Raw genomic sequence first — 27,964 nt, forward strand, 5'->3', positions numbered from 1 at the left:
CCTCCCCAAAAAATTTTTGGCTATTTCTCTGTAAAACTACTTATACCATTTTAAATCATCAACATGTTTCTAGGCACAACCTAAAGAGCATATGTAAAATGTATACTTTAAAAATCACTGAAAAAAAACCTTGCATCAAGATGAAGTAGGGAAATACCCTGCTTTCCCTTAAAGTCTGTCTTAATTAGCCTCTGCATTCTTCACGGCGAAGCCCACGAGGTAGCCATCTTGCTTCTGCAGAGGAAGCCTCGGTAGTGGAACAGTTCTGCAAACTGCTCTCGGTGTTATTATCATGGTGTTTGAAGGCAGCCCTGGCCTGCCAGCACTGTAGACGTGCTGGGCATGCCTTTTGCAAAAACAGCCCCACACGGTGCAGCCAATGGCAATGCAGAGCTTAGCAACTCCAAAGTGATCTTCTCAGCCTAGCCCTTCCTAGACAAAGGGTCTCCTGTGCGGCTGGCTCTCACCACAGGACACAGGCAGCCCCAAGCTGTGACATGGAGTTCTCTGCAGAGGATCTGGTCGAGGCGAAATCACAGGAGGCTTCGGCCAAAACAATGCACGCGAATCCCCCAGGTGGCCAGCGCGGATCGATGGCGGAGTCTCCCTGATTAGTCACCTCTGGGTGGCAGCCAGGGCAGGTCCGCGGGGGGAGGGGACACCTCTCTGTCTGCACCGCACAGGAGCTGTCACAGAGCCCAGGGGGGCACTGGGGCTCGCTGAAACCACTCTGGAAGGTATTGTGCATTTTTACTTTATAAGGCAAGGGGAAATATTGGCAATATTTAAGGCAGGGAGGTTATATGAGGACAGTAAGGCTCAGCTGTTGGGCTGTGTGTCTCATTCCTCCGAACCACACCTCTTTGCAGCAGGCGCTTTGCCCGGAAACAGAGCGGTTTGATTTCTGTCAATAAATGTCCAACGACAAAGGCGGATTAGAAAATAACAATAAAGCCACTTCAGAGGAAAAGGACAGGGTGAGGACTAGTAGAAGGGGTGGAGTTTTCAAAATACACTTGCCACCGAGTGGAGAGAGAGGAGGAATTTCTGTCTTGCTAGGGACATTTCTGATGACTTTCATTTCGCAGAAGGCAGAGTCCACCTCAAACCTCGGGGCCTCCCTCTCCCAGGATGGTCACCCGAGCATCTGCCCCCCAGGCCACTGAAGCGGGCCCCGTGAGCAGCCCGTCCGCTCCCAGAGCCACCCTGTCCCCGGGGGGTCGGGACCCACACACGGTGCACCGTGGCTGACACCTGCCAGCCCTGGGAAAGGCAGGAGCCCCTGGCATTGCCACAGGGGCGCGAAGGACCAGGGCAGCGGCTGGGACCTTGCTGTCTCAAGGTGACTGCCCCACAGCAGTGGAGGAGGCCGGTGAGTCCCATCCCCGCCACCTTGACAGCTGCCGGGATCTAGGAGACAGCCAGCTCCACCTCGCGGGCCGAGCTTTTGGCGGCACATTTGGAGGTTGGCAGCAGGGCTCGCCTGGCTGCTCAGTCAGGGATGGGTTTTCCACTTGCAGTTGGATCCCGGACAGATTCCCACAGGCAGAGACGGGGAATAGAGGGAGAGCCGGAAGGCCTGCTTCTCACCTCGCCTCGGGGCTCCGGTTTGCCACGAACACGCTCTTTCCTGGTGGGATCACGAAGCCCACGGGCCTGGCTTCCTGCTGTGGTTTTTCGGGTCACTTTTCAGTGCTGAGGGTGGAACCTGGGGCTTCGTGCATGCTAAGAAGGGAGCTTCAAAACTTTTACTAATGCACGTAAGAAAAAAAAAAAATCCTACTGGATGTAGTGTTCTTAATTCTTCCCTAAACATGTGTCGCAAAACCAACAGAATCCATCCTAAACACATCCACCAGCACAAACGAGCTAAGCCCAGATAAGAGCCTCCCTCCCCTGCAGAAGGAGACCACAGAGAGAGGTAGGAAATCAGCCGCTCTGGACAAGTGCTAACTCCCACCAGCAATGGAGTTGTGAGGTACTGCAAACAGGCACACACCACCAAGCCCTGCTCACGGCTACCTTTCTGAGTTCCTCCAAACTCCACTCTCAGCAGCTGCACCATTTAAATTCCTGTCAGCCACACACAGAAGAGCCAACATTTCTCAGAGCACCTTGCATTTGTATTACAGATTATGCCTCCCTAGAATATATGAATGCAATATTATTATTTATTTTTGTGATCTTGGGAATTGCTACATCTCAGCCCTTTCAAAAATTTTTTTATTTTGAGATATGGCCTTGCTATGTTGCCCATGCTAGCTTCAAATTTGTGATTCTCCTGCCTCAGCCTCCTGAGTAGCTGGGATTATAGGTATGTGCCACCACACCTGGCCATTAATACAATTTTTAAAAGGCATCAACACTTTTTTCCATTGGCTCTTTCTTTCTCCCTTTCTCTTTCTCTTTCTCTCTCTTTCTTTCTTTCTTTCTTGTCTTTTGAGACAGGGTCACCCGGTTTACCCCAGGCTGGCCATGAACTCAGTGATCCTCCTGCCTCAGCTTCCCGAGTGTGTGTGCCACCACGCCCAGTTCATTGTTCAATCTTTAGTAAAGTGCTTCTGATTAAATACATTTCAAATCAATCTGTGTGCTCCATCTACTACTTGCATCCATAAAACAAATTAGGGTTAGAAGGCAAGGGGCACTGAATGTCCAACGGGTGAGATGTTGGTGTCCTGGGCCAAGGGCGGTGTCTACTCGGACACTGAGGAAGGCACACAACGTGTACTCAGCAGCCTAGGAAAGTATTTGAGGTGTGTGCACTGTTCTGCACAACTAGTTACTGAAGCCAAAGCTCATCTTATCAGGGTTAATGAAAGTGACCGAGGGCTGGGGATTTAGCTCAGTGGTTTCACCACCTGCTGCGCAAGCACAAGGACCCGAGTTTGATCCCTGGTACCAAAAAAAAAAAAAAAAAGGAAAATAAAAGGCTGTCTCATGCCCTTCACAGTTCCAGCAGAGACATTTAAAGTTACTTTTCAGTTTTATGCTGGTCATAGTGGGGCAGGCCTGTATATGTGATAAGACTTCACTCAAAATAAATTACAACCAAACTTCCCATGCCTTCAAATTCTAGATGAAGCCTCAATTCATTTTCCTGGAACACAAAATCTTCAAGATCTCAGACCAGTCCAGAGTGATGGATAACACACTTGTAATGCCAGCACTTTGAGAGGCTGAGGCAGGAGGACTCCAAGTTGAAGCCCAGCAACTTAGGGACTTAGAGACATGAGTCTCAAAATAAAAATAAAAATCCCAAGGCCGGGGATTTAGCTCAGTGGTACCACTCCTGCATGGCAAGTGCAAGGTCCTGAGTTTGATGGGGGGGGGCACCCAGGGATAGTATCTCATTATGTAGTTCAGCTGGCCTTGAACTCACTATGTAACCCAGGCTGGCCTTGAACTCTTGCCTAGCCACCCTCCTGCCTCAGCCTATGAGTCCTAGAATTACAGGTGTGCACCACCACACCTGGCTTAATTTTTCTAATATCCAAATACCTATTCAATATCCCATTACCTCCTTACTTAAAATTTTAAAAACAAAATAGTCCTTTATATACCTACTAGACACAAGTCTTCTAAACTGCCTGAAGGGGGATTCTTTGAAGATTTTGCAACAGTGGAGAGGAAAAGGAGGGGAAAGATGTCTCAGGAGAAGAATTAAGATTCATCATGTACGTGTAGCAACTCCCCAAGGTTAATGTAATCATTATGGATTGCAAACACCAACTAATAAAAATAGAAAAGAATACTTTGCAGTGTAAAGCCATTGTGGGGCTCAGGGAGGGACAGGCTTTGCCTTAACAAGAAAATAAACAGCAGCTGTTTCACCAATGACCACTTCTAGCACCAAGAGTGAGTAGCACTTAGTGCACAGGCCAGGCCCCGGGTTTGAACCTCAGCACCACAGGAAACAGACACCTGACAGGCACAGAGCTCACACAGTTGTGTTCTGGTGTGGGCTTAAGTGAAAACCTTGTCTATCGTTTTTTTTTTTTTGTACAGGGGATTGAACTCAGGTCCTTGCACTTGTGGGGCAGGCAGCAGAACCACTGCACTAAATCCCCGGCCCCGGGCTGGGCATTTAGCTGAGTGGTTTCACTGCCTGCCCTGAAAGTGCAAGGACCTGAGTTCGATCTCCGGTACCAAAAAAAAAAAAAAAGGCATGTGTGTAAATCCCCGGCCCCTAAATGAATTCTTTTATTTTTAACCTTGCCTATCTTTATCAGGAATGGTTTAGCTATACGAATTGTCCTAGTGTTTCTACAGACACTCTTAATGACTATTAAGAAAATATAATTTAAGGCTGGGGATGTAGCTCAGTGGTGACGCTGCCTGCCTCGCAAGCACAAAGCAAGGTCCTGAGTACAATCCCCAGTACAAAAAAAAAAATGCAATTTAGGACCCACAGAGGCGGGACTCAGTGGTAGAGCATGTGCAGGGCCCAGGGTTTAAATGGCACCTGACAGGATAAAAAGAAACCAAAAACAAAGTTTCCCCCCAAATCTACTTGATTTACAAAACTTCAAACTGCTTACTCAATGAGCACTTTAGCTCTTATTGCTTAAAATAAATGACTTTGGGTGTTCTTACTAGATATTTATAAACAATGAATTGATGTTTCCATTGCCTGTAACATTAATTCTGTCCAGGGCATCATTTAAGAAGTCAAAGGGGATGGGGATTTAGCTCAGTGGCACCTTGCCTGCCTCACGAGTACAGGTCCTGAATTTGATACTGGGTACCAAAAGGGAATAAAAGAGAAGTCAGATACCAGCGGGTGTGGTGGCACATGTCCGTGATCCCAGCACTTGGGAGGCTGAGGCAGGAGGATCACTGCAAATTCAAGGGCAGCCTGGCCTACATAATGATTTCAAGGCCAGCCTGGCATACATACTGAGATCCTGTCTCAGAGGACAAGGAGTACAGTTTAACAGTAGAGCATTTGACAGTAGAGCATTTGTCTAGCATGTGCCAGCCTCAGGGTTCAACCCTCAGTCCAGAGGGTGGGACTGGAAAAAATATGCAATCATCGGTTTCCCTGGGCCTCGTGGTATAAGCTTGTAATCTCAGCTACCTTGGGAGGCTGAGGCAGGAGAATCACAAATTCAAGGCTAGCCTGGGCGATTCACCAACATAGCCAAACTCTGTCTCAGAATAAAAAAAGAGCCAGGCATAATGGCACACACCTGTAATCCCAACACTGGGGAGGCTGAGCCAGGAGGATTACCACAAGTTTGTGGCCAATCTGGGCTACATAGTGAGACCCTGTCTCAAAATAAAAAAAGGGCTGGGAATGCAGCTTAATGGTACAGCACTCCAAGCTTCAATCCTCAGTGTCAGAAAAAAAAGGTTTAAATTTTGTTGATACTGTACATATTTCACTAGTAGTGACGATAGCATCTTCTAGTTACTGGTTCTTTATAAAGGAAGGAAAAGGCTAAAAGCTTGTTCTGTTTTGTTTTCCTTGTTTTTCTTTTTGGTGGTAACTAGGAATTGAACTCAAAGCCTCTGCTCTGAGCCACACCACAGCTCTTCTCTGTTTAGACACAGGATAAATCTCAGGCTCTGGGCTCAATCTTGTGATCCTCCTGCCTCAGCTTCACAGAGCACTGGGCTGCAGGCTGCACCCGTACACCGGACTGATTTTTATCTGTTAACACTTCACAGTGCACCTATTAGAAAGGTCTCTAAAAAATAGGGTCATGTAAATAAAGAGAGTAATTTCATTTCTCTGTTGCAGTAGACAAATCTTCCTGTAATTCCGAATGAACTCATTAACAAATCCCCCTCAGAGTAGAGATGCACGCATCCAGGCCAGCTCATTTCCGCTCCCACCCTTACCCAAGTCCACAGCCACCCAGAACCCAGCCGTCTGGGCCTCCTCCTTCCTCCTGCTGAGGCCCTGCTATGCCCCTCAGCAGAAAATACCACAAAACGATGCCGCAAATGAAACATGACAGGAAAATAAGCAGCGGAGTGTAAATGTCTGGGGCACAGCGGAAGCACCAGACCCTCACGACACAGCGACAAGGGGAGATCTGCTGCACCGCTGGCTCTATGGAAACTGCAGCTGTAATTCCGCATCACAGGAGGCAGAAAACCGATCCATTCATAGTGCATCTTAATCCTCCACCGGGACAAAGGCTTCTATAACTCTGAGAAATGGTGTGTGGTCCTGGCCACCTCCAGGACCTCAGTTACTCTCCTCTAAATAGCGTCAATAGCCGGGCATGGTGCACACTCCTAATCCCAGGACTAGAGAGGCCAAGGCAGTTGGATTGTCACAAATTTGAAGGCCATCCTAGGCTACTTAGTGAGACCCTACCTCAAAAAAACAAAATGAGCTTAAATAAAAAACCAAAATGACCATAAGTGCTTATAAGGCAAACAACTGAAAGTAATGAAGTGAATACGCAACACCTGCCACAGCACTTTCCAGTGACGGCATGTAGCAGGCACCGCACGGATGCTGCAGACATCACCTGCGCTTGTGGCCGGTACACCTGCTCCCCAAGCAAGGCACAGGATACCCTTCCACACTGCTGGTCACCGGGAAATCTAAATCCTTAGGCACCGTTTCTCCGGAACCCCGGCACCGGTGGGCAGCCCTCACAACTCGGGAGCAGGTGTGATTCTCCTGCCAGGCTTGGAGGAGATGACTCCTCAGCTTCGGAAATGTAAGAACTGCAGTCTGTCTCCCCAAGGACAACATGAGAGAGTGGAGTCCTGGGGAGGTGAAGCCCTATGTCTAGATAGAGCAAAAGCTTCTACCAGTCAGGTGACACACACCTGTAATCCCCGCACTCTGGGAGGCTAAGGCAGGAAGATTGCTCAAGTAGAAACTTTAGCGACTTAATAAGACCCTCTATCAGAATGAAAATAAGAAAGAGGGTCGGGGATTTAGCTCAGTGGTTCCTGTGCCTGTCTTGAAAGGGTAAGATCCTGAGTTCAATCCCCAGTACCGGTACAAAAAAAAAAAATGTCTGGGATGTAACTCAGTGTGAAGGCCCTGGGTTCAATCCCCTGACTTGGTTTTGTTTGTTTGATTCTCAGGAGACAGGACCCTCGCTGTGTGGCACAGGTGGACCCACAAGGCTGGGACTCAAGTGATCCTCGAGTCTCAGCATCCTGAGCGCCAGGACCACAGGTGTGCACCACCACACCAGTTCCCCGAGCTTATGTTCTTAGGGTCTGTAAAACACCGTATAAAAGACTGGGGTTGGCATCATGCATGGTATGGTTCAAGTTAGTCCTAGGAATTGCTGTACAGCAACCAAGAACATGTGGAAAGTTTAGCAGGACCAAAGGACTAATATAATATTGGCAATTTTAAAATTCTGATTTTCCATGGTAGCTAAAAATACACTAGATACCTAATCTGATTTGGCTGCTGTCCAGTCATTAGTCAGATTTGCTGAAATACTGGCTCATTCACCACCTCTGAGAGGTGAGGGCCTTCAGAAGTTTACTAAAAGGAGAGCCCAGTGTGGTGATGTTCACCTTTAATCCCAGCATGGGAGGCTGAGGTAGGAGGATCACCGCAAGTTCAAGGCCAGCCTGAACTACATAGTGAGTTCAAGGCCACCCTGAACATAATTCAATTCTGTCTCAAAAACAACCACCAGGTGAGGTGGCTCAAACCCAGGGCAGCAGCCTTGCCAAGCAAAGGCAAGTGGTCAGCCACTGAGCTACGTCCCCACCTCCCTTTCTGAGAATTTGGACCTTCCCAAACTTTGCATCTTGCTCTAACTGACAATTATAAATGCACATGGCAGAAATTTTAAGCGCCAGGCATGGTGGTGCATGCCTGTAATCCCAGCACTCGGGAGGCTGAGGCAGGAGAATTTTGAAGAGTTCAAGGCCAACCTGGGCTACGCAGTGAGACCCTGTCTCAAAAAAAAATTTTTTTAAAGCAACATAGACAGGCACACAGCTTTCTTCAGCATTTATTTATTTATTGTAATCATTTGTGGTGCTAAAGGTTGAACCCAGAGCCTTCAGCATGCTAGGCAAGCACTCATCACTAAGCTACACCTTCAGCCTTTCATTTTTTAAAGTTTCTTTTTCATACTAGTATATGTTTGTGATATATAAGAATTCCACTCCTCTTGGAGAACTAGCACATACACATCACATCATAATACTTTTACTCCCCCTTCCCCATCCCCAGGTCCTTTCCACATACTTTAAAAGCACGTATCTTCCCAAAACCTTTTCCTAAAGTCTTCCATTTGAATTTCTGCTACAGATAGCCTAAGATTCTACTAGCTTTGGCACTTCTTTTTTTTTGAGACAGGGTCTTGGTTTGTAGTTCAGACTGGCCTTGGGCTCATGTAGCCCAGGCTGACTCAAACTCACAGCAATCCTCCTTGCCTCAGCCTCCCCAGTGCTGGGATTACAGAGGTGCACCACCACCAGTTTAGCTTTGGTACTTGAAAAATGTACTATGTATGGAATAATCCCCAAAATGTTGTTTTGGGGTACCAGATGCTGAAATAGTAATACTAAATTAATATGGTATAAAATGGATGGACTGCAGTGCAGTTGGTTTTTGTTGTTGTTTCTTTAGCAGATGTTGGTATGTGATAATTGGCTAAATTTTGTTTGTTTTGTTTTTTGGGGGGTTACTGGGGATTGAACTTGGGTCCTTGTGCTTGCACAGCAGGTGGCAAAACCACTGAACTAAATCCCTGGCCCTAAATTTTGTATTTTTATTAAAATTTAAATCATTTGTTCAGCAAACACTTGTCCGTATCCCGTAAATCCTGGGTTTGGGCTTTGGGAGTAACTTAAGCACGGTCACTTATCACTGCTCTCTGCTTGTTTGTTTTTAGAGACAGAGTCTCACTGGCTATCCTCCTGCCTCAGCTTCCTGAGTGCTGGAATCACAAGCATTCACTCTCTCTGCTGGAGAACACCATGACAGTGACTTGATAGCCATGTGGGCATAATTAAATCAGAAGAAAGGCAAGATTTATCTTCTGCTGCATTCACAGCAGGCATGAAAAGCAGGTGATAATCAACCAATACCTTCTGGATACTCTGCACTTGGGTGCTGATTCTCCTTATCCAGGTAATTTGCTGAATTGCCCACCAGATTAATATGATCCATTTGCTAGCTGTGTCTTATTTCAGTCTGATTGTGCAGAAGCATAAGACCCTTCCTACTGTCTTTCCCCCACAAATGCTGGAGACTCACTTTTGCAGCTTTGACACCATCAGTTCTTAGACCACTACTGTGCAATAAAAAACCAACAGATAGGGGCTAGGGGTTTAGCTCAGTGGTTTTGCCACCTTTCAAGGACCTGAGTTCCATCCCCAGTACCAAAAAAACCACAAAACACAAAAAACAACAGGTAGACCAAAAGGAGAGACCTGGAGCTAAGCTCCATTGAAAAGTAAACATAGGGGTTGGCATGGTGGTGTACACCTGTGATCCCAGCACTCTGCAGGCTGAGGCAGGAGGATCGATGAGAGTTCACAGCCAGCCTGGGCTACATAGTGAGTTCAAGACCAGTCTGAATTGCATAGTGAGACCCTATCTCAAAAAAATAAATTTAAAAAACAATGTTCTATATTAGGGCACTCATTATAATAGTATAATTTGCATTGTGCTGACACCAGATGCAATATGTTGGCCAGTTTGGGACATTTTTCTTCCAAGATTAAGTAGCCATATACAAACGTGCAGGTATTTCCCTACAATGGTAAGGTCAGAGGAATCACACCCATAAATCAGAATCAGCTCAGCTCAGCATGGTAGCTGGGGATGTGCTTGGTGGCACAGTGCTTGCCTGGCCTGCGTGCTCAATTGCTCAGCACCAGGGAAAATCAGCGTGACTCTGCAGACATGCAGGGTTCGCATGCATGCACACTGCACACCGAAAGGCTTTTCCTCTACTTGCCCAGTGCTGGGGTGCAGTGTGCTCCTCAAATCTGAGCAGTGACACAAGGAGATTCCTTAGAGGCAGTTAAGGACTCCTAACATCTTCCTGCAATCGCAGGTGTTGGTAGCAAAACTTATTCCACACGCCACACATGCCTCAGTGAGACCCGGCTACTTGAAAACACTGAGGTAGCAGAAGCCAAAGGAGGCAAGGCTCACCCCCAACTCCCAGAGAAAAGGGTAAAATGAATAAAACGAGCTTGTTATCAATGTCAAAGGACAGCTCCAGAGCTGTACTGCTCCCGAGAGAGCAGGAGGCAGTGATTCAACTAGCATCACTTAACACTTCTTAATGTTCAGATGTTCAAATACGACCTGCTTATTAACACTATTTTTCCAGGTGGAATTTCCATGAATTAAGAAGATAGGAAAAGAAAAAAAACACTTGAGGGCAGGGATTTAGCTCAGTGGTGCCGCTGCCTAGCTTGCAAGCGCAAGGTCCTGAGTTCGATCCCCAGTACCAGAAAAGGGGGGGCGGGGCTTAGGGGTATAGCTCACTGGTAGAACATGTGTGAGGCCCTGGGTTTGAGGCCCAGCAGTGCAAGCACACAAAGGTAGTGTGCTAATAAACACTGCACACTTTATGGTGTATCTAGTATGTTGTTATTTAAGGTAACCAAACATGTAATAACCTCTAATGTTTTGGGCAGAAAACCATAACCATCATAAATACAAGAAATTATTTCACTTTGGCTAGATCAACTCATAAACTATTCCGTCTAGTCATTCAATTAATGTTAATTAAATGCAACATGCTATACTAAAATCCTCTGGCTTAGACACATAATTCAAGACCCCACCCTGCACACCCTATGTCAGAGCATAGTTTACAATTTTTACTATTACAAGCTAAATATTACTGGTGAAAAATGTAGCGTAGAAAAAGTTCCTTATCTTTATGTCTAAAAAAGCCTGTACCCTATTCTTTTATATACTTCTATCAGTGTTTTAAAAATACAGTAGAAGGGCCAGGGATTTAGCTCAGTGGTTTCGCTGCCTGTGCTGAAAGCTCAAGGACCTGAGTTCGATCCCTGGTACCAAACATAAATAAATAAATAGATAGATAGACAGATAGATAAATAAATAAATAAAAGAATACACGTTCTCAAAATAGGTATTGATACTATTCTGAATTTCTAAAAAATAAAAATAAAAATAAGGTAGAAGCCAGGTGTGGTAGTGCATACCTGTAATCCCAGCACTAGGGAGACTGAGGCAAGAGGATCGCTTTGAGTTGAGGCCAGGCTAGGCCACATAGTGAGTTCAAGGCCAGCTTGAACTACAAAGTGAGACATTGTCTCAAAAAACCAAACAACACTCAATCCCCCGTACCAAAAAACCCAAACAAACAAACAACAAAACCAAAACAAAAAATAGGTAGAGTATATGTCTCAAAATTACAAATACATGGGCCAGGGATTTAGCTCAGTGGTTTCACTGCCTGCTGCGCAAGTGCAAGGACCCGAGTTTGATCCCTGGTACCAAAAAAAAATTACAAATACACATGAAGAATGCAGTAGCCAAAAGCAAATTCCTAAACCACTGTAAGGTGGACAGGCCCAAGTATGGCACACCAGCCTATATTGCTGGCTACTCAGAGAATGAGATTTAGAGGCAGCCTGGGCAATTTAGGGAGTTCTTGTCTCAAAATAAAATAAAAAGAGTTGGGGATGTAGCTCAGTGGCGGAGAGCTTGCCTGGCAAGTGCAAGGTCCTGATTTCCATCCCCGGTACCAAATAAATAAATAAATAAATACTTTTAAAAATCCTTTAAATAAAGAATAAATATACTGTGATATATACATATAGTGGAATATTATACTTCAATGATGATGGATAACTATAAACATTATTGATCTCACAAGGAGAATATTAAGCCCAAATAACAACAAAGCACCAAAACAAGGGATTATAGAGTTGGTCCTTGCTTTCCCAGAATGCACTTCCTTCAGAGATCATCCTCCCCACCCCCACCTGTCCAGGCGCTGCCAGGAGGGTGGTCTGTCCACCTCCTGAGTCCAGGACAGTGACAGCCGAATACATGCTTTAGGATCTCTTGAGGGATGAGGTGGGGGGATAAGAAGGAGGGAGAGAAAATGAAGAGAGAGCAAGAACAAGTAACTTTGAGCACAACAACACAAATAACTTTGAACACAACAAGGACATGGCAGTGACAATCATCATGCCTATCATCAAGACAGTGCTTCCAACCACTGTTCAACACTTGAAAAAACCAACTCTCCCCGGATAAACGGCAGACTCAGGTCTGGGACAGTACAGGAAGTACACAAACACTTTCAACAGAAAGAACACTTGTGCCAGAAAATTACTCAGGGAATGGTTGAAGCCAGATGTGGCAGCTTAAGGAGGGGGTGGCTGGGATGTAGCTTGGTGCTCCTGGAGCTCAATCTCCATTCCAGAAAGGAAAAAAACAAAAAGTTGAAGTTCCTTCCCTGCCAAATTTGAGATAATTAGAGCATTAAACTAAATAACAAGAGTGCTGGTATAGTTCATGCTTCGCATTTGAAAGGCCTTGGGTTCCAACCCTATCTATCGCTTTCCCCTCCAAACAAAATAATGCTAAAATAGGATTATAATCCATTGAATATAATAAAACTTCATGAGTTCATATTGAGAGATAAATGAGTAAGTAAATAAGAACATCTTCTCCTTAGCATTTAAAGCTAATTTATAGTTACAAAAAGGGCTGGGGATTTAGCTCAGTGGCACCACACCTGCCTGCCAAGCACAAGGTCCTGAGTTCAATCCCTGATACCAAAAAAATTTTAAAAAATAGTTAGAAGAAATGATGAAAGCTGGGCATGGTGGCAGCTGGGAAGCTGAGACAGGAAGATTGCAAGATTAAGCCTAGCCTGGGCAACTTAGTGAGATCCTCTCTCAAAAAAACCCAAAAATTTGGCCAGGCATGGTGCTGTACATATGCCTATAATCCCAGTACTCAGGAGGCTGAGGGAGGAGGATTGCTGTGAGTTTGAGGCCAGCCCGGGCTACACAGTGAACATAGTGATTGATACCCTGTCTCGAAAAACCTGTTGGTGGGCTGGGGATTTAACTCAGTGGCACTGTGCCTGCCTCGAAAGCATAAGGTCCTGAGTTGGTACCGGGGATCGAACTCAGGCCCTTGTGCTTGGCACAAAACAAAAACAAAAACAAACCTGTTGGTAATAAACTGAACACTGAAATTTTCTCAACAATAGATAAAGGCCTCATCTAGAGCACTGGCCAAGGGGAGATGTAGGCCTGCTCAGATCTTGTAGCCATGGGAATATAACTGACTGAGAAAGCAACTGACTTTACTATTTGGGGTGACCACATATGTGCAAAGGCCTTGACCCTAACAAGTAATGTAAGGGGGTAAGCAGGTTTGGGAAAGAAGAGAACAAGAGTGTTTGCACCCCAGTGGATCCAGGGTTCTGCTAATGATGTCAGTCAGAAAGGCTACAAGTCAGCAGTGTTCGAGGGAGGCCTCCAAAGCTACTGCTACCAAGTGTCTCGGGTATTTGTAAGGGTTCTGTAATGGGCCACAAGTGTTCCGCTCCCCAGTGAGGGAAGTGATGTGGTAGAGGAGGATTACTCCTTGCAGTAAGACTTGTAATCACGTATTTTTAGAAACCCTTTAAATGCTCATAAGTACGGGATTGGTTAACATCTGATGGCTTGTTTGCAAATCAAACAAGAAATCAGCATGTTTTTGGACCAATAATTTAAGTCGAGTGAGAAATAGAAAAGGTTGATTGAATTAAAGTTCACAATATCCGCCCCCCAGGATCCAGGGACTCTTGCACTGAGCTACACCCTCAACCTTTTTTATTCTGTGTTAGAATCTCACTAATTGCCCAGTTGGCTTCAAACTTGTAATCCTCCTGCCTTGGCCTCCAAGTAGCAAGGATGACAGGAAAGTGCCACTATGAGAGCCGTAATACTTTTTAAGCAACCCATTCTACAATACATGTATTCATAGTAGATAAGGTAAACATAATTTCATCTGTTCTAAAAATTCTGAAATCATAAAACACTAGCTGGGTGTGGCAGTGCATACCTAGAATCCCAGCACTTGGGTGGCTGAGGCAGGAAGGATCACCAGGAGTTCAAGCCCAACCTGGGCTTTGTAGTGAGTTCAAGCCTGAACTACATATTGAGATCCTGTTGCAAGAATAGATAGATAGGTCTGGGGATTTAGCTCAGTGGCACCGAGCCTGCCTTCTAAGCCCATGGTCATGAGTTTGATCCCTAGTACCAAAAAATAAAATAAGTAAATAGATAGATAGTAAAAATCATAACACAATCGACAAATGTTTTAAAAGTCTGATATGTAGCACTTTGAGTTTTAACCAAGTTCCATAAAATCTTTCAAATAAACTCTATATCAATCAATACCTTTACTAACTTTTGTTCATAAATGATATAAGAACTGATGTGTACAGCCCACTGGCATTTACAAGGCATTTTCATTTAGCTCCCAGAAGCCCCATGAAATGTACACAACAGGTACAAATCACCCAGGGAAAGTTGAGATGAAACTGTATCACTGGCATGCATCAAGGCAAAGTCTCAAGACTGAGGGTGCAGACAATTTTACTCTTTCAAAAGAAGTTTTAGGTTGTCTGGATTTTTTTCCAGGTTTCCCTACCATCACCAGGTTTTAAGGGAGTTAATTGATTTGTTCAACCCTTAAATTTTAAATCCATATTCCCCCCCCACACACACACGCAAAAGACAAGCAACTAGCCAAAAGGAGGCACAGTGGAAATACGATTTCCCTATGTCTCTATCAAATCCTAGAATGGAAAAGCTGTATGTTCTCATTTTCTGGGACAAACTCTAAAAGAAAGCCAAGCCATCACTGCACAAGGCCTTGGGCAGACCCAGATTCCTACAGCTAAAGCAACAGCGTGTTACCAACACAGAGGAGCCCAGCCTCTGCAAGCCCCACCCTAGCAAGCTCTCGGGAGTCCCCAGCCATTGGGACTCACCTCCAAAGGCACCAGGACTGATGGCTTCTTCTTCAACTCCTCACACTTCCTCTTCTTGCAGATCTGATGGCTGTTCTTTCTGTTCTTGCAGTAAGTGCATTCACCACAGTTGGTCTTCTGCTGGCAGGGCCCGCAGACCCCACAGCGCTTCCGCTTCTTCTTTTCCAAAGTGGGCAGGAGGGTGGTATAGGAAGAGGAGGTGGCAGCACTGGCAAGGGATACTGGCATGGACACCCCTGTGGGGCTGACATCAGCCGAGCTGCTCACGCTGACCTGGGGACTCTGATTTTCCATGGCACCAGAACCGGTCTGGGAGAGCTGGACAGCGCCCGGCGGGGCATGGAGAAGTCCTCTCGCGGGGGCCACAGTGACACTCGATGTGGTGGCTGCCTGAAGGCCCACATGAACTTGCTCCTTTGTCTCAGCATTGCTTGCAGCTATTACCAGAGGTGCTGAGCTCAACTCTGAGCCCGATGAAGGCTGAGGAGCATGTCCCAGGCCCAAGGGCAAGATTGGCACAGCATCCTGCACCTCAAAGCCATTGGCAACAGCACTCCCAGGCTCAGACCATTTCGGGAGAGCATTATACACAGCGATTGCATTTGGGATCAGGGGAAGGAAGGCAGCCAGGTCTGGGGCAGCACAAGCACCAGTGCTGAGGGATTCTTGTTGGTTGAGGATAGCTCCAAAGACCTCTCTTTGGACTGAAGTAGCACCAGGAATCTGTGGGGGGCCTGGGGCCACCCCAGGAACTGGGTTAGCACCCAGAAATTCCCACTGATGTGGGATATCCCTGAAGGCGAGTCCCAGGACAGAGGTGGGGTCAGGAGCTCCCTCTTGAACTGGGGTGGCTTTGAGGGCCTCTTGGGGATGTGGTTGAGCACCAAAGGTTTGTGGCTCTGAGCCTGCCAGGAGGAACTTTATTAGGGCTGAAGGGTAGATGGACAAGCAGCTTCTAAGGTCCTGTTCAAATGCACCCTGATTAAAAGCAGATGGCGGGCAGCTATTCTGTTCACTTTGAACAGGATCCAGGCTAGAATCGATCAGCTTCAGAGACTGTACTCGTGACCCCAAGTCTTCTAACTGAACATTGGGGTTTCTGTGAGAGGTAACTTCGGTGGCTGCTCTTTGGGACAAAGGTGCACACAGGGTGTCCTGAGCAAACATGCTTGGGGACTCAGGGGTGTCATTTGGTATCCATTCAGAGAGAAGTCTTTCACCACAATGTGACCTTTCCGGTGGCCCAGACAGGATCTCGCCTGGTGGGGCATTGGGTGTGGGAAAATGGATTTTGGACTCCTCTACTGTTTGAGACCAAGCCTGGGTTGTCTCTGGACTCTCACCTTTAACTAAAGACACATTTTGTACACCGATTAGATTCTCTGTATCAAGGGGGGCTGGAGGGGCTGGATTTGGGACTGGGTCATTTTCCGAATGCTTGACTCCTGTGTTAGTGAGTACTTTACACTCACACTCACGCTGCCTTCCTGAACTCTTGGAAGGTGGGACTTTCTTGGGTTTGGCTGTGACCACAGGGGGCTGGGAGAGCCGCCTGCTAAGAGAGGTGCTGCGGAGAGCCATGGTAAAGCCATTGCAAGTTAGGGACTCTGGGTTCTGGAACAGAACCTCAGTCCGATCCAGATTCATGCGGGCTGCTCCAGCTCGGGTCAAAAGGCTTCTGGTTGGCATCGGAGGTTTGGCTTCTGTTTTCTTCTTACCATCTCTTTCTTGAATTAATTGCTTTAGCTTCCCAGGGCTTGCAGTCTTGACCAATATCACATTTTTGTTGGCTGGCTTGGCGGTCTTCTTCACTTGGCTGTTTTTCTTTTTGTTTATGTCTTCCTTCCTGACTAACCTGGAAGGCCTTGAGTGGCGAGATCGAGACATAGCTACAGAGTAGGAAGAACTGCAAGGGCTCAGGAAACAGAGTCATTGGTCCTTTGGAAAAATCTCACTTTGGAGGAGAATCTGGATGGATTGACAACCTCAGTCACACAAGGTCTTGATCTGAAATAACAGCAACAAAAAATATTAGAAAGTAAGTCTTTCTCATGCATTTTCCATTTGAAATAGAATATTGACTATTGATTAAAATGAGGAAACTCAGAATGTTTACTGTAAAAGAAAAATATGGTAGGGCCGAGGATGTAGCTCAGTGGCACAGTGAGTGCCTGACTCACAAGTGCAAAGTCCTGAGTTCGATCCCTGGTTCGGAAAGAAAAGAAAAAAATATGATAGACACAAAAATAGGAAGCATTTCTTTCTTTCTTCCCTTTTTTATTTTTCCGGTACTGGGGGCTGAACTCAGGACCTTGCACTTGCAAAGCAGATGTGGTGCCATTGAGCTAAATCACAGACCTTTTTCTTTCTTTTTTGAGATAGGTTCTCCCAGTGTTACAATGACAGGGCTGTAATACCATGTCCAGCTGAAGAATTTTTTAAACTTGAATTCACTATAACATTCCTTCAATTACAACTGACTCAGTAGATAAAGTTCTTGGAATAAGGTAAGCATGATAGTGTCTCTCTATATTAAATACAGCATTTGTAGTTGTATGTGTCTTATTCTTTTATTTTCCATTAAGTTTATTTTCCATTAAGTTTATTGGTACATTTTAGGTATACAATACAGTTACATTCATCATTGGGATCTTGTACCTTTACATGATGTATCTTGGTTCTTCTATTTTCCCCTTTCCCTGCTCTTCCTTCACCCCCTCCACCCTTCCCTATTTACAAAGACTTTGTTTCCATTTTTTCCTTTCCTCATATTTTTTCTTTTCCCTTGTTTCCTTTCCCCTACCCCTCCCATTTTCTCTACTCCTTTAGACCTTATCTTCCTATTTCACAATATCAATTATACATTTTGATCCTTATTTACACTTTCAGTTTCTCACACCAGAGAAACTATTCGGTATTTACACATGTGTGTCCTATTTATTTCACTTAAGAGTATGGCCTCAATGTGCATCCGCTTAGCTATAAATGTCTCTAGTTTCTCATTCTTTATGGCTGAGTAGTACTCCATTTTATTTTTAAAAACCCCACATCTGGGGCCAGGGATTTAGCTCAGTGGTTCTGGTGCCTGCCTCACAAGCTCAAGGTCCCAAGTTTGATCCCTGGTACAAAAAAAAAAACAAACCACATCTTCTTTATACAGTCTCCAGTTGATGGGCAATTGGGCTGTTTCCAAGTTTTAGCTATTACAAACTGTGCCACTATAAACATGGGTGAGCATATATCACTGTGCTATGATTCTTTTAATAGTTATATGTTTTATGGGACCAGAGATTTAGCTCAGTGGTTCCACTGCCTGCCTCACAAGTGCAAGGTCCCATGTTTGATTCCTGGTACAAAAAAAAAAAAAGACTAAAGAGAAAACAAGATTAGAACAGTGAAGCATAATGGGCAAGCAAATATTATTCAAAAGATAAGCAAGTAAAAAGAGAAATGAAAGAAGGTTGAACAAGAGCAAGAACCATCACCAGGAAGGGTATGGTGATACACTCCTGTAATCTCAGCACTTCAAAGGCTAGGGCAGAAGGAACACGATGAGTTCAAGGCCTGCCTGGACTACATAGCAAGACCCTGTCTCAAAAAAATCAAACCAAAACAAAACAAAAAGATGAGGCTATAAGCAAGAAGGGCATGTTGGCACACACCTGTAATCCCAGCACTTGGGAGGCTGAGGCAGGAGGATTACAAGTTTAAGACTAGCCTGGGCAACTGAGCAACTCAGGGAGACCCTATCACACACACACACACACACACACACAAAGGAGAGGCTGTGAGTGTAGCTCAGTGTGAAACCCCTGTGTTCAATCCCCAGTCAGTACTGGGGAAAAAGAAAAAAGACCAGTTCAAGAGAATTGTGACTCTAAATTGGCCCGTCCTCACGTGTAAGGTCATCATAATGAGGAAAAAAAAAAATGACATGATGCAAGGGTTTTTGTTTTATAAAGCTAAATTCATTCATTTTAAACAACTCTCCTTTATTCTGAAATTATACCTCGCTATTTTTTCTATTAAATATCTTCTCTAAAAGAAAAAAATAGCACATCTTTTCTCTTGTGAAAAGATAGGGGTAGGTATATCTTATAATATTCTTATTGGCAGACTTCTGGGAAGATGGTGGAGTGGTGAGCAGCAGAAAAAGGGCCTCTCTGGGATTTAGTGTCAGGACATTAGAATATAGCAGCATGAGGAGGAGAAGGAGGGAAGTGGGTCCCCGGAACCCATGAAGGATCTGAAGAGAGAACTGAAGTCACAGAAAGAGCCAAGAGAGAGACTTCAATGAAAAGAGGGAGATGGCATGCAGTCCTTTGTCCCAGAGTCCAGACTCACACCATGGGAAGGGTGGGTTGAACCTACAGACCCGTCTTGTCTACTGGCAACCCCAGAGGCCTCCACAGAGAAAGTCACCAGTGGAATCGAACAGTGGGCGCAGAGGACTGCAGTGACAGGTGAGTTATTCAGGTTCAAATGTCACCCAGGAGAGAGTGATTGGCCAGTAGCCATCTTGAAGAGGGGGTCCAACTGAGCTGAGAACCCAAAACAGCTACAGGCCGACTTCATCTAATGGCTCCTGGTGTCACAGAGGGGTGAGTTCAAGTCAGCAGAGGCCAGGGAGTGGAGTTCAAACCTGTAGGAGACACATGGACTCAACAAATCCAGTCCTTTTTCAAGACAGCCCAGCAGCTCTTTCCCTCAATAAAGCTCTGCCTCAGGATGAGGTGGGGGAACAAATCCAGGGGCTGAGGATTTAGCTCAGTAGTTCTGTCGCCTGCCTCTAAAGTGCAAGGTCCTGAGTTCAATTCCCGGTACCAAAAGAAAACAAACAAAAACCAACAAAAAATCCAGTCCCAGTCTGATAGCCAAAAACCAGCCTGAACTTCAGTGGAACTAAAGGCCCAGCCTTGCTAGGATTATGCAGTACCCCACCATAAATCAACAGCTGCCATGCTGAGATGAAACAGCTCAGATCTGGACTGTCTGCCCACACTGTCTACCAGTGACACCAGAGACACACCTTGAACTAGACTTTTTTATCCTCCTTTTCCTTATTTTCTTCTTTTCTTTTCCTCTTTTCTGGTTTTTGTTCTTGTTCTATTTTTTCTTGATTGTTCTTGTTTTTACATGAGTGTGAACATGGTTTCTAGTTTTTTGGTTGTGGTTATTTTCTTCTGTTCTTGTTTTGTTTTTTCTTCTTCTTCTTTCTTTCCTTCCCTCCTGTCTCTGGTTTCCCAAAGTTTGTATGATCTTCCTTTATTCTCCAGCCTTTCTTCTAAACTCTTCTACTTCTCTATTTCCCCCCCAACCCCTTCTAAATCTTCTCCTCTTAGGGTAAAATTGCCACATTGAGGGCTTTATTTATTGCATACAATTTTCTGGTTCATTCTAGATTTTGTTATATAACTACAAATCTAGTTCAGATGGTTAAAGGTGGCAAATTAATAGTTATCACAGTCTGCCATTTTCTAGGCTGTGTTTAATGCTATTGATATTGCTGATTGTACTACTTTAGCCAAGGTGACATAACTGTTCTAATCAGTTGTTCTTCCTAGTAAGCCAAGACTGAGATTGCCTAAGGGTCATTAAAAATACTATAGGCCAGTACCAAAGAACCTGGGCCTGGGCCAAGCAGGGAGAAACTTCTCATCCCCAATAAATTGAAGTGGTAGGATCTTACAACAGACTCAAATCCCAAAAGCCAGCTTGGAAGACACCTCTGAGAAGTAGTCATTTCCTAAGGGTTCTGAATACTGGCAATAAAACTTCTTGCCATAAGCAATCTACACGCATCAATCCAGGATTTAAACTAAAAAAAGAAAGAAAATAAGAAGACACTTAAACAAGATGCACCACTCCCCTCAACTTTCAACTCACCAAAGGCAAACTCAGGGGACAATGAGAGTCTACCTGGACTCTCTGAAATGGTAACAGCAGAAGTAATAAAGCAGGTGACTGAGGCTCTAAAAAAATTCAAAGCAGAAATATTTTCTCAGAAAACTACAGAGAAGGTGGCTAGAATGAAAGACATGCTTAGTGACTCTAAAGCAGATACAGATAAAAAAAAAAAGAGGAACTCAGGAAAATGATAGAAACCATGAACACCCAGAATAGGAAAGAAATGGAATCCATAAACAGATTCAAACAGATATGCAGGAAATTAATAATTTCATTGAAAAAAAAATTCATTGAAAGTAGAATAAGTCGGGCTGGGGATTTAGCTCAGTGGTTCCGCCACCTTCCTCGCAAGCAGAAAGACCTGAGTTCCGTCCCTGTACAAAAAAAAAAAAAAGTAGAATAAGTCAACTTGAGGACAGAATATCAGATATAGAAGACAGGATTGGGTTAGCGATCATGAAAAGAAAAATTTCTTAAAACTAGCAAGGACCATGAGAAATCAATCCAGCAGCTGCTAGATGATGCAAAGAATAACATAAGATTGACTGGAGTCAATGAAAAAGCAGGAGGGCCGGGGATTTAGCTCAGTGGTTCTACTACCTGCCTTGCAAGCACAAGATCCCGAGTCCAATCCCTGGCACCAAAAAAAAGTTAGATGTTTAGGGCCGGGGATTTAGTTCAGTGGTTTTGCCGCCTGCTGCGCAAGCGCAAGCGCAAGGACCCCAGTTGGATCCCCGGTACCAAAAAAAAAAAAAAAAATGGCAAGAGCTAGCATAAATGACATAAAAAAACCTGTTCTTTTTTTTTTGGTACCTGGGATCGAACTCAGGTCCTTGCACTTGCGCAGCAGGCGGCGAAACCACTGAATTAAATCCCTGGCTCATAAAAAACCTGTTCACAGAAGTAATGGCAGAACACTTCCCAACTGGAAAAAGAATTTGACATACAGATAAGTGAGGCATACAGAACTCCAATTAGCCATGATTAAAAAAAAAAATCTTCTTCAAGATTCCAGAAATTCAACACAAGAACAGAATATTAAAAGCTGTTAGAGAGGGCTGGGGATTTAGCTCAGTGGTTCTACCGCCTGCCTTGCAAGCGCAAGGACCTGAGTTCGATCCCCCGGTACCAAAAAAAAAAAAAAAAAAGCTGTTAGAGAAAAGAAACAAACTGCCTTTAAAAGAAAGCCCATCAGATCACAGCAGACTTCTCAACACAAATCCTCGAGTCAAGGAGAAATTGGAGTGAAGTATTTCAAGCCCTAAAGGAAAACAACCTTCAACCCAGATTGATGTATCCCACAAAACTATCTTACAAAATCGATGGAGAGATGCCCACTATCACCACTCCTGTGCAATATAGTTCTGGAAACATTAGCCACAGCAATTAGACAAGAGAAAGAAATAAAAGGAATAAAGATAGGAAAGAAAGAAGTTAAACTGTCATTATTTGCTGACAATATGATACTCTACATAGAAGACCCAAAAAATTCTGCCAAAAGACTTCTAGATTTAATTGACAGATTCAGTAGAGTAGCTGGATACAAAGTCAACACTCAAAAATCAATAGCCTTCTTGTACACAAATAAGAGACTCACTGAGAGAAAAATTAGGGAAACAATTCCTTTCACAATTGCATCCAGAAAAATGAAATATCTAGGAATCAATCTAACGAAGAAGACAAAACACCTCTATACTGAAAACTACAGTAATTTGAAAAAAGAGATCTAAGAGGATATAAGAAAATGGAAAGACATGCCTTGCTCCTGGGTAGAAAGAACCAACATAGGGAAAATGGCCATACTTCCAAAACTGCTATACAGATTCAATGCAATCCCGATAGAAATCCCTACAGTATATTTCACAGAACTAGAGAAAACAATCTAAAAATTTATTTGGAACTAGAAGAGACCTAGAATAGCAAAAGCAATTCTAGGTAACAGAGACATGACAGGTATCGCCATCCCCAACTTGAAACTACACTACAAAGCTACTGTGATGAAAACAGCATGGTGGGTCGGGGATTTAGTTCAGTGGTTCTGGCACCTGCCTTGCAAGTGCAAGGTCCCGAGTTCGATCCCTGATACCAAAAAAACCTCAAATAAACAAACAGCATGGTACTGGCAAAGAAACAGACCTGAGGACCAGTGGAATAGATTATTAGAAACAGGAACAGCTCCAGACATACTCAGCTACCTCATCTTTGACAAAGGAGCCAACCATCCTCACTGGAGGAAAGATAGCCTTTTCAATAAATGGTGTTGGAAAAACTGGATTTCAACCTGCCCAAGATTAAAACTAGACCCCTATCTTTCACCAAGCACTAAACTAAAATTGAAGTGGATTAAAGATCTAAATATTAAAACAGAAACACTAAACTTTCTAGAAGACAAGTTAGGTAGAACTCTTGAAGACATTGGCATAGGAAAAGATTTTATGAACAAATCCTCAGCACGGGAACTTGCACAAAGGTTCAACAACTGGGATCTCATCTTATTAAAAAGCTTCTGCACTGCAAGAGAAACCACCAACAGAGCTAAACAATGTATGATGTGGGAAAAGCTTTTTACCAGCTGTACCTCAGACAGAGGTCTACTATCTAGAATATATAAAGAACTCAAAAAAATCAGACCCTCCCCCCAAATATAAAGACCCGATTCAAAACTGGGCATCTGAAATGAACAGACATTTCTCAGACAAACAAGTAAATAAATAAAAGCAGCAAATAAATATATGAAAAGATGTTCAACATCACTGGTCATTCAAGAGATGCAGATGAAAACAACACTGAGATTCCACCTCACCCCAGAAAGAATGGCTGCTATCAAGAAATCAACCAGGGCCGAGGATTTAACTCAGTGGTCCCACCACCTGCCTCGAAAGTACAAGGTCCCCAGTCTGATCCCCTGAACCAAAAGAAAAGAAAAAGAGAGACAAAGCTGGGCGTGGTGGTACAGCCTGTAATCCCAGCACTTCAGAGGCTGAGGCAGGAGGATCACTACAAATTTGAGGCCAGCCTGGGCTACTAGTGAGACCCTGTATTAAAAAAAAAAAAAAGAGTGTTCTACATCCTTGTAAAGAGAACAATCCAAGAGGAAGAGATATCATAAATATATAAAAATACATATGCACCAAATAGCAGTGCACCCAACTACATAAAACATTGACAGACATGAAAAATCAAATAAGCACTAATACAATTATAATGGAGGATCTCAGTACCCTAGTGTCACAAACAGACCAACTAGATAAAAAAATCAACAACGAAATATCAGAATTGAACCAAACTTTTGAGTAAATGGACTTAGTAGATGTCTACAGTGTTCCACCCCATAACATCAGAATACACATTCTTCTAAGCTACACATGGGACGTTCTCCAAAATAGGCCACATACTACCTCATAGAATATGCTTAAGTAAATGCAAAAGAATTGAAATTACCCCATGGATATTATCAGACCACAGTGCAATGAGATTGGAAATCAATGGCAAAAGAAACCACAAGGACTTCATAAACACATGAAAATTAAACAACCCCCTCCTGAACAACCAGTAGGTCACAGATGAAATTAAAGAATTAGAGGGCCAGGATTTAGCTCAGTGGTGCCAACACCTGTCTCTCAAGCGCAAGGACCCGAGTTTGATCCCTGGTACCAAAAAAAACACCAAAGAATAAATTAGACATTTTCTATAATTAAATGATATGGACAATACAACATACCAGAACTTATGAGACGCAAGAAAGCATTCCTATGAGAGAAATTAATAGTGGTGAATACCCATATCAGGAAAACAGAGCAGGCTCAAATAAACAACCTAATGTTGAACCTCAAGCTTCTAGAAAAGAACAAGTCAAGCCCAAAGCTTGTATGAGGGGGGAAATTACAAAGATCAAAGCAGAAATTAATGCACTGGAAACTAAGAAAACAATACAAAGAATCAACGACTTGAAGAGTAGGCTCTTTGAAAGATTAAATAAAATTAACAAACCCATAGCCATCTTTATAAAAAAAAGAAAGAAAAGACTCAAATCCATGCAATTAAGAATTAAAAGAGTGGGCCAGGGATTTAGCTCAGTGGTTTCAGCCCCTGCTGTTCAAGCGCAAAGACCCGAGTTCGATCCCCGGTTCCAAAAATAAAAAATAAAAAAATAAAAAAAGAATTAAAAGAGTGAAATCACAACAGATCCTGCATAATCGTGAAGATCATCAATACCTACTTGGAGAACTTGTATTCTAATAAGATGGGAAGCACAGAAAAAAATGGACAGATTCCTAGATACATATGAATTACCAAAACTGAATTAAGAAGATATAAAAATGAAACTAATATTAGTCAATGAAATTAAAGATGAAATTAAAAACCTACCAACAAAAAAAAGGCCCAGGCCCTGACAGATTCACTGCTGAAATGTACAAGAAATTTAAAGAAGGGCCAGGGATTTAGCTCAGTGGTTCTGCTGCCTGCCTCGCAAGCGCAAGGACAGAGTTCGATCCCTGGTACCAAAAAAAAAAAAAAAAGAAATTTAAAGAAGACCTAATGCCGCTATTCCTCAAACTCTTTAATGAAATTGAAAGGGATAATCTGAAACTGAAAGCAATACTCCCAAATTCATTCCTAGAAGCAAGGATTAACCTGATACCAAAGCCAGAGAAAGATCCAACCAAAAAAGAGAACTACAGGCCAATCTCCATAATTAACATAGATGCAAAAATCCTCAATAAGATACTGGCAAACAGAATGCAGCAAATCATCAAGAAGGTTATATACCATGACCAAGCAGGATTCATCCCAGGGATGCAGGGATGGTTCAACATACGCAAATCATTATTATTAGTGGCAAAATAAAAACTAGGCAGCCCTCTATCATCCTGTCTTTTTCGCTTTGGTTTTATGGATCTGACCCTTATAATTCTGCAACCCAGGAATGGTTTTTGAGACTGGAGATGGTGTCTCTTGGAGAGCCCTGCATCTGATCTGGGGGCCCTGGGGCTCTGTGAAGCCCACACTTCTTCATCTGCAATGAGGTTTCTGAGGTTTCTGGGCCTCCCACTGGGAAAACCCAGGGGCACTAGTTTCATTCTTGTGGTATCTGAGGTTGAAGGGGAGGAGCAGTTTTGGAGGCAGGATAAGGACTTTTCAAAACAAATTTTTTTACAGGGCGTGGTGGCACAAGTCTGTAATCCTAGCACTTGGGAGGCTGAGGCAGGATTGCCAGGGCTATATAGTGAGTTCAAGATCAGCCTGAACTAAATAAACAGGAAGATCCTGTCTCAAAAAACAAACAAAAAGATGTGCACATGTGCCAAACTCCTCATAATGAATGTAATCACTGTGTACTTCTAACATATATGTATGAATGAATGAATAAATAAATGAATAAAATCTCTTCACAACTCCAAAATACAAAAAATGAATAAGAAAGCTTGAGGCCCTGAGTTTGATTCCCAGTACTAAAAAAAATTTTTAAAAACACAATAACAAGGCTGGAAAGCAGTTTGGTGGTAGAGCTCATGCTTAGGAACCATGAGAATATAGGTTCAATACTCAACATCAAAAAGAAAGAGGAGGCCAGGGATTTAGCTCAGTGGTTTCGCTGCCTGCTGCGCAAACACAAGGACCGGAGTTCGATCTCCAGTACCAAAAAGAAAGAGGAATAAGACAAGTAGTGTTAATCATGACTGTGGGATCAGTTTGACCCAGTCTGCCATATCTTACAGGACAAACCCCTTCCCCCATTTCTATTTCCCACTGCACACACTGCAGGCTACAGTAAAGTAGTAAATCTCAGAGCAGGACATTCAGAGTTAAGCACTCTGCCTTTAAGTTCATTTAAAGAGAAATGAGTGACAACATTAAATACAGAAAAAATAACATCTTGATAAATCTGTACTAAATACAAACATGAAGCAGAAAATATTTCACTTGAATTCTTGGTATCTAAGCTTACTGCTTTCCCTTTTTCCTACAAAAAATAAAAATAAATGCTTTGGATCTAACATGGTAGTGCACACCTGTAATCCCAGCACTTGGGAGACTGAGGCAGGAGGACTGCCATGAGTTTGAGGCCAGCCTGGGGTACCTAGGGAGACCCCCATCTCAAAAAAAAAGAAGAAAAAAAAAAGGAATGCTTTTTCTTTATGAAAACAATCCATTCCAATCTCTTGAAATTTAGCAAATCAGAATAAGTATGCTTCAGGTCTTATATCAAGATTAGATTCAAAAAAGATTAGATTGCTAGCAGGACATCGTGCCACACAACTATAATCCCAGCACTCAGGAGGCTGTGGTTGAGTTTGAGGCCAGCTTGGGCTGCATATTGAGTTCAAGGCCAGGATAAACTACAAAGTGTCTCACACACACACAAAAAAGACTTGATTTATAAAAACTTACCAGAAGCATATAATCTAGGCATCACTATCAGCCACAAAAATTAAAATTCATCTATGTAGGCAAGTCATCTGAATATGCCAGACAGTGTCAGGGATCTGAAAGTAATTTGTAAATTTTTTTTTGGTGCCAGAGATTGAACTCAGGACCTTGTGCTTGCCAGGCAGGCAGGGCACCATTGAGCTACATCCCCCACCCAGTAATTTGTAAATTTGATCTCCAGCTCTTCTATGTTCTAAGTTTAAATGAAATGCTTTGGAAATTCAGACTTGTAATAAAGATAATGTTTACTATTCAAACCTTATATCCTTAAGAGCCTTCTGCCTAAGAAATGGAAAAGGTGCAGGCTGCACAGCTGTAAAATTGCCCTCTGTAAAGGTAACAGCCTATACAAATTTCCAAAGATGAATGTCATTTTACTGTATACCTAAAATGTACCAATAAAATTAACAACAACAACAACAAAAAATAGGGGCCGGGGATTTAGCTCAGTAGTTCTGCCGCTTACCTTGTAAGCACAAGGTCCCAAGTTCAATCCCTGGTACCAAAAATAAATAAATAAATAAATAAATAAATAAATAAATAAATAAAAATAAAGGTAACAGCCTTTTTATGCCATCATGACAGAGGCTGAGGAGCCCTTGGAAAACCTCAATGCAGGGTAAAAAACACTTGGTTGCACGAAGCCAAAGACACAGGCAACCAGAAATAAGGGATGTCAC

The 27,964-nt window shown here is 43.5% G+C and overlaps 1 protein-coding gene and 1 long non-coding RNA gene across 8 annotated transcripts in view; one reads left to right on the forward strand and one right to left on the reverse strand.

The window, feature by feature from the left end:
• Tet1 (tet methylcytosine dioxygenase 1) overlaps nt 1–27,964 on the reverse strand; it is a 122,317-nt gene that overhangs the window by 84,403 nt on the left and 9,950 nt on the right. For 3 of the 7 annotated variants that reach the window (XM_013072998.3, XM_087184785.1, XM_021259492.2), the window contains exon 2: nt 14,946–16,952. In XM_013072998.3, the coding sequence (XP_012928452.1) occupies nt 14,946–16,832 (1,887 nt within the window). In that variant the 5' untranslated portion in view covers nt 16,833–16,952. Of the gene's footprint in view, nt 1–129; nt 617–14,945; nt 16,953–27,964 lie in introns of those variants that run through there. The other 4 variants (XM_087184789.1, XM_087184788.1, XM_087184787.1 and 1 more) reach the window with 4 other exon arrangements.
• LOC147825590 (uncharacterized) lies at nt 565–14,950 on the forward strand. Its single transcript, XR_015440328.1, has 3 exons — nt 565–737; nt 7,060–7,153; nt 8,841–14,950. It is a non-coding gene; the product is annotated as an uncharacterized LOC147825590 (long non-coding RNA).

Source organism: Heterocephalus glaber, unplaced genomic scaffold (assembly GCF_053883595.1).
Source record: "Heterocephalus glaber isolate CG9 unplaced genomic scaffold, H.glaber_assembly_v1.0 deba00001497, whole genome shotgun sequence".
Taxonomy (NCBI): domain Eukaryota; kingdom Metazoa; phylum Chordata; class Mammalia; order Rodentia; family Bathyergidae; genus Heterocephalus; species Heterocephalus glaber.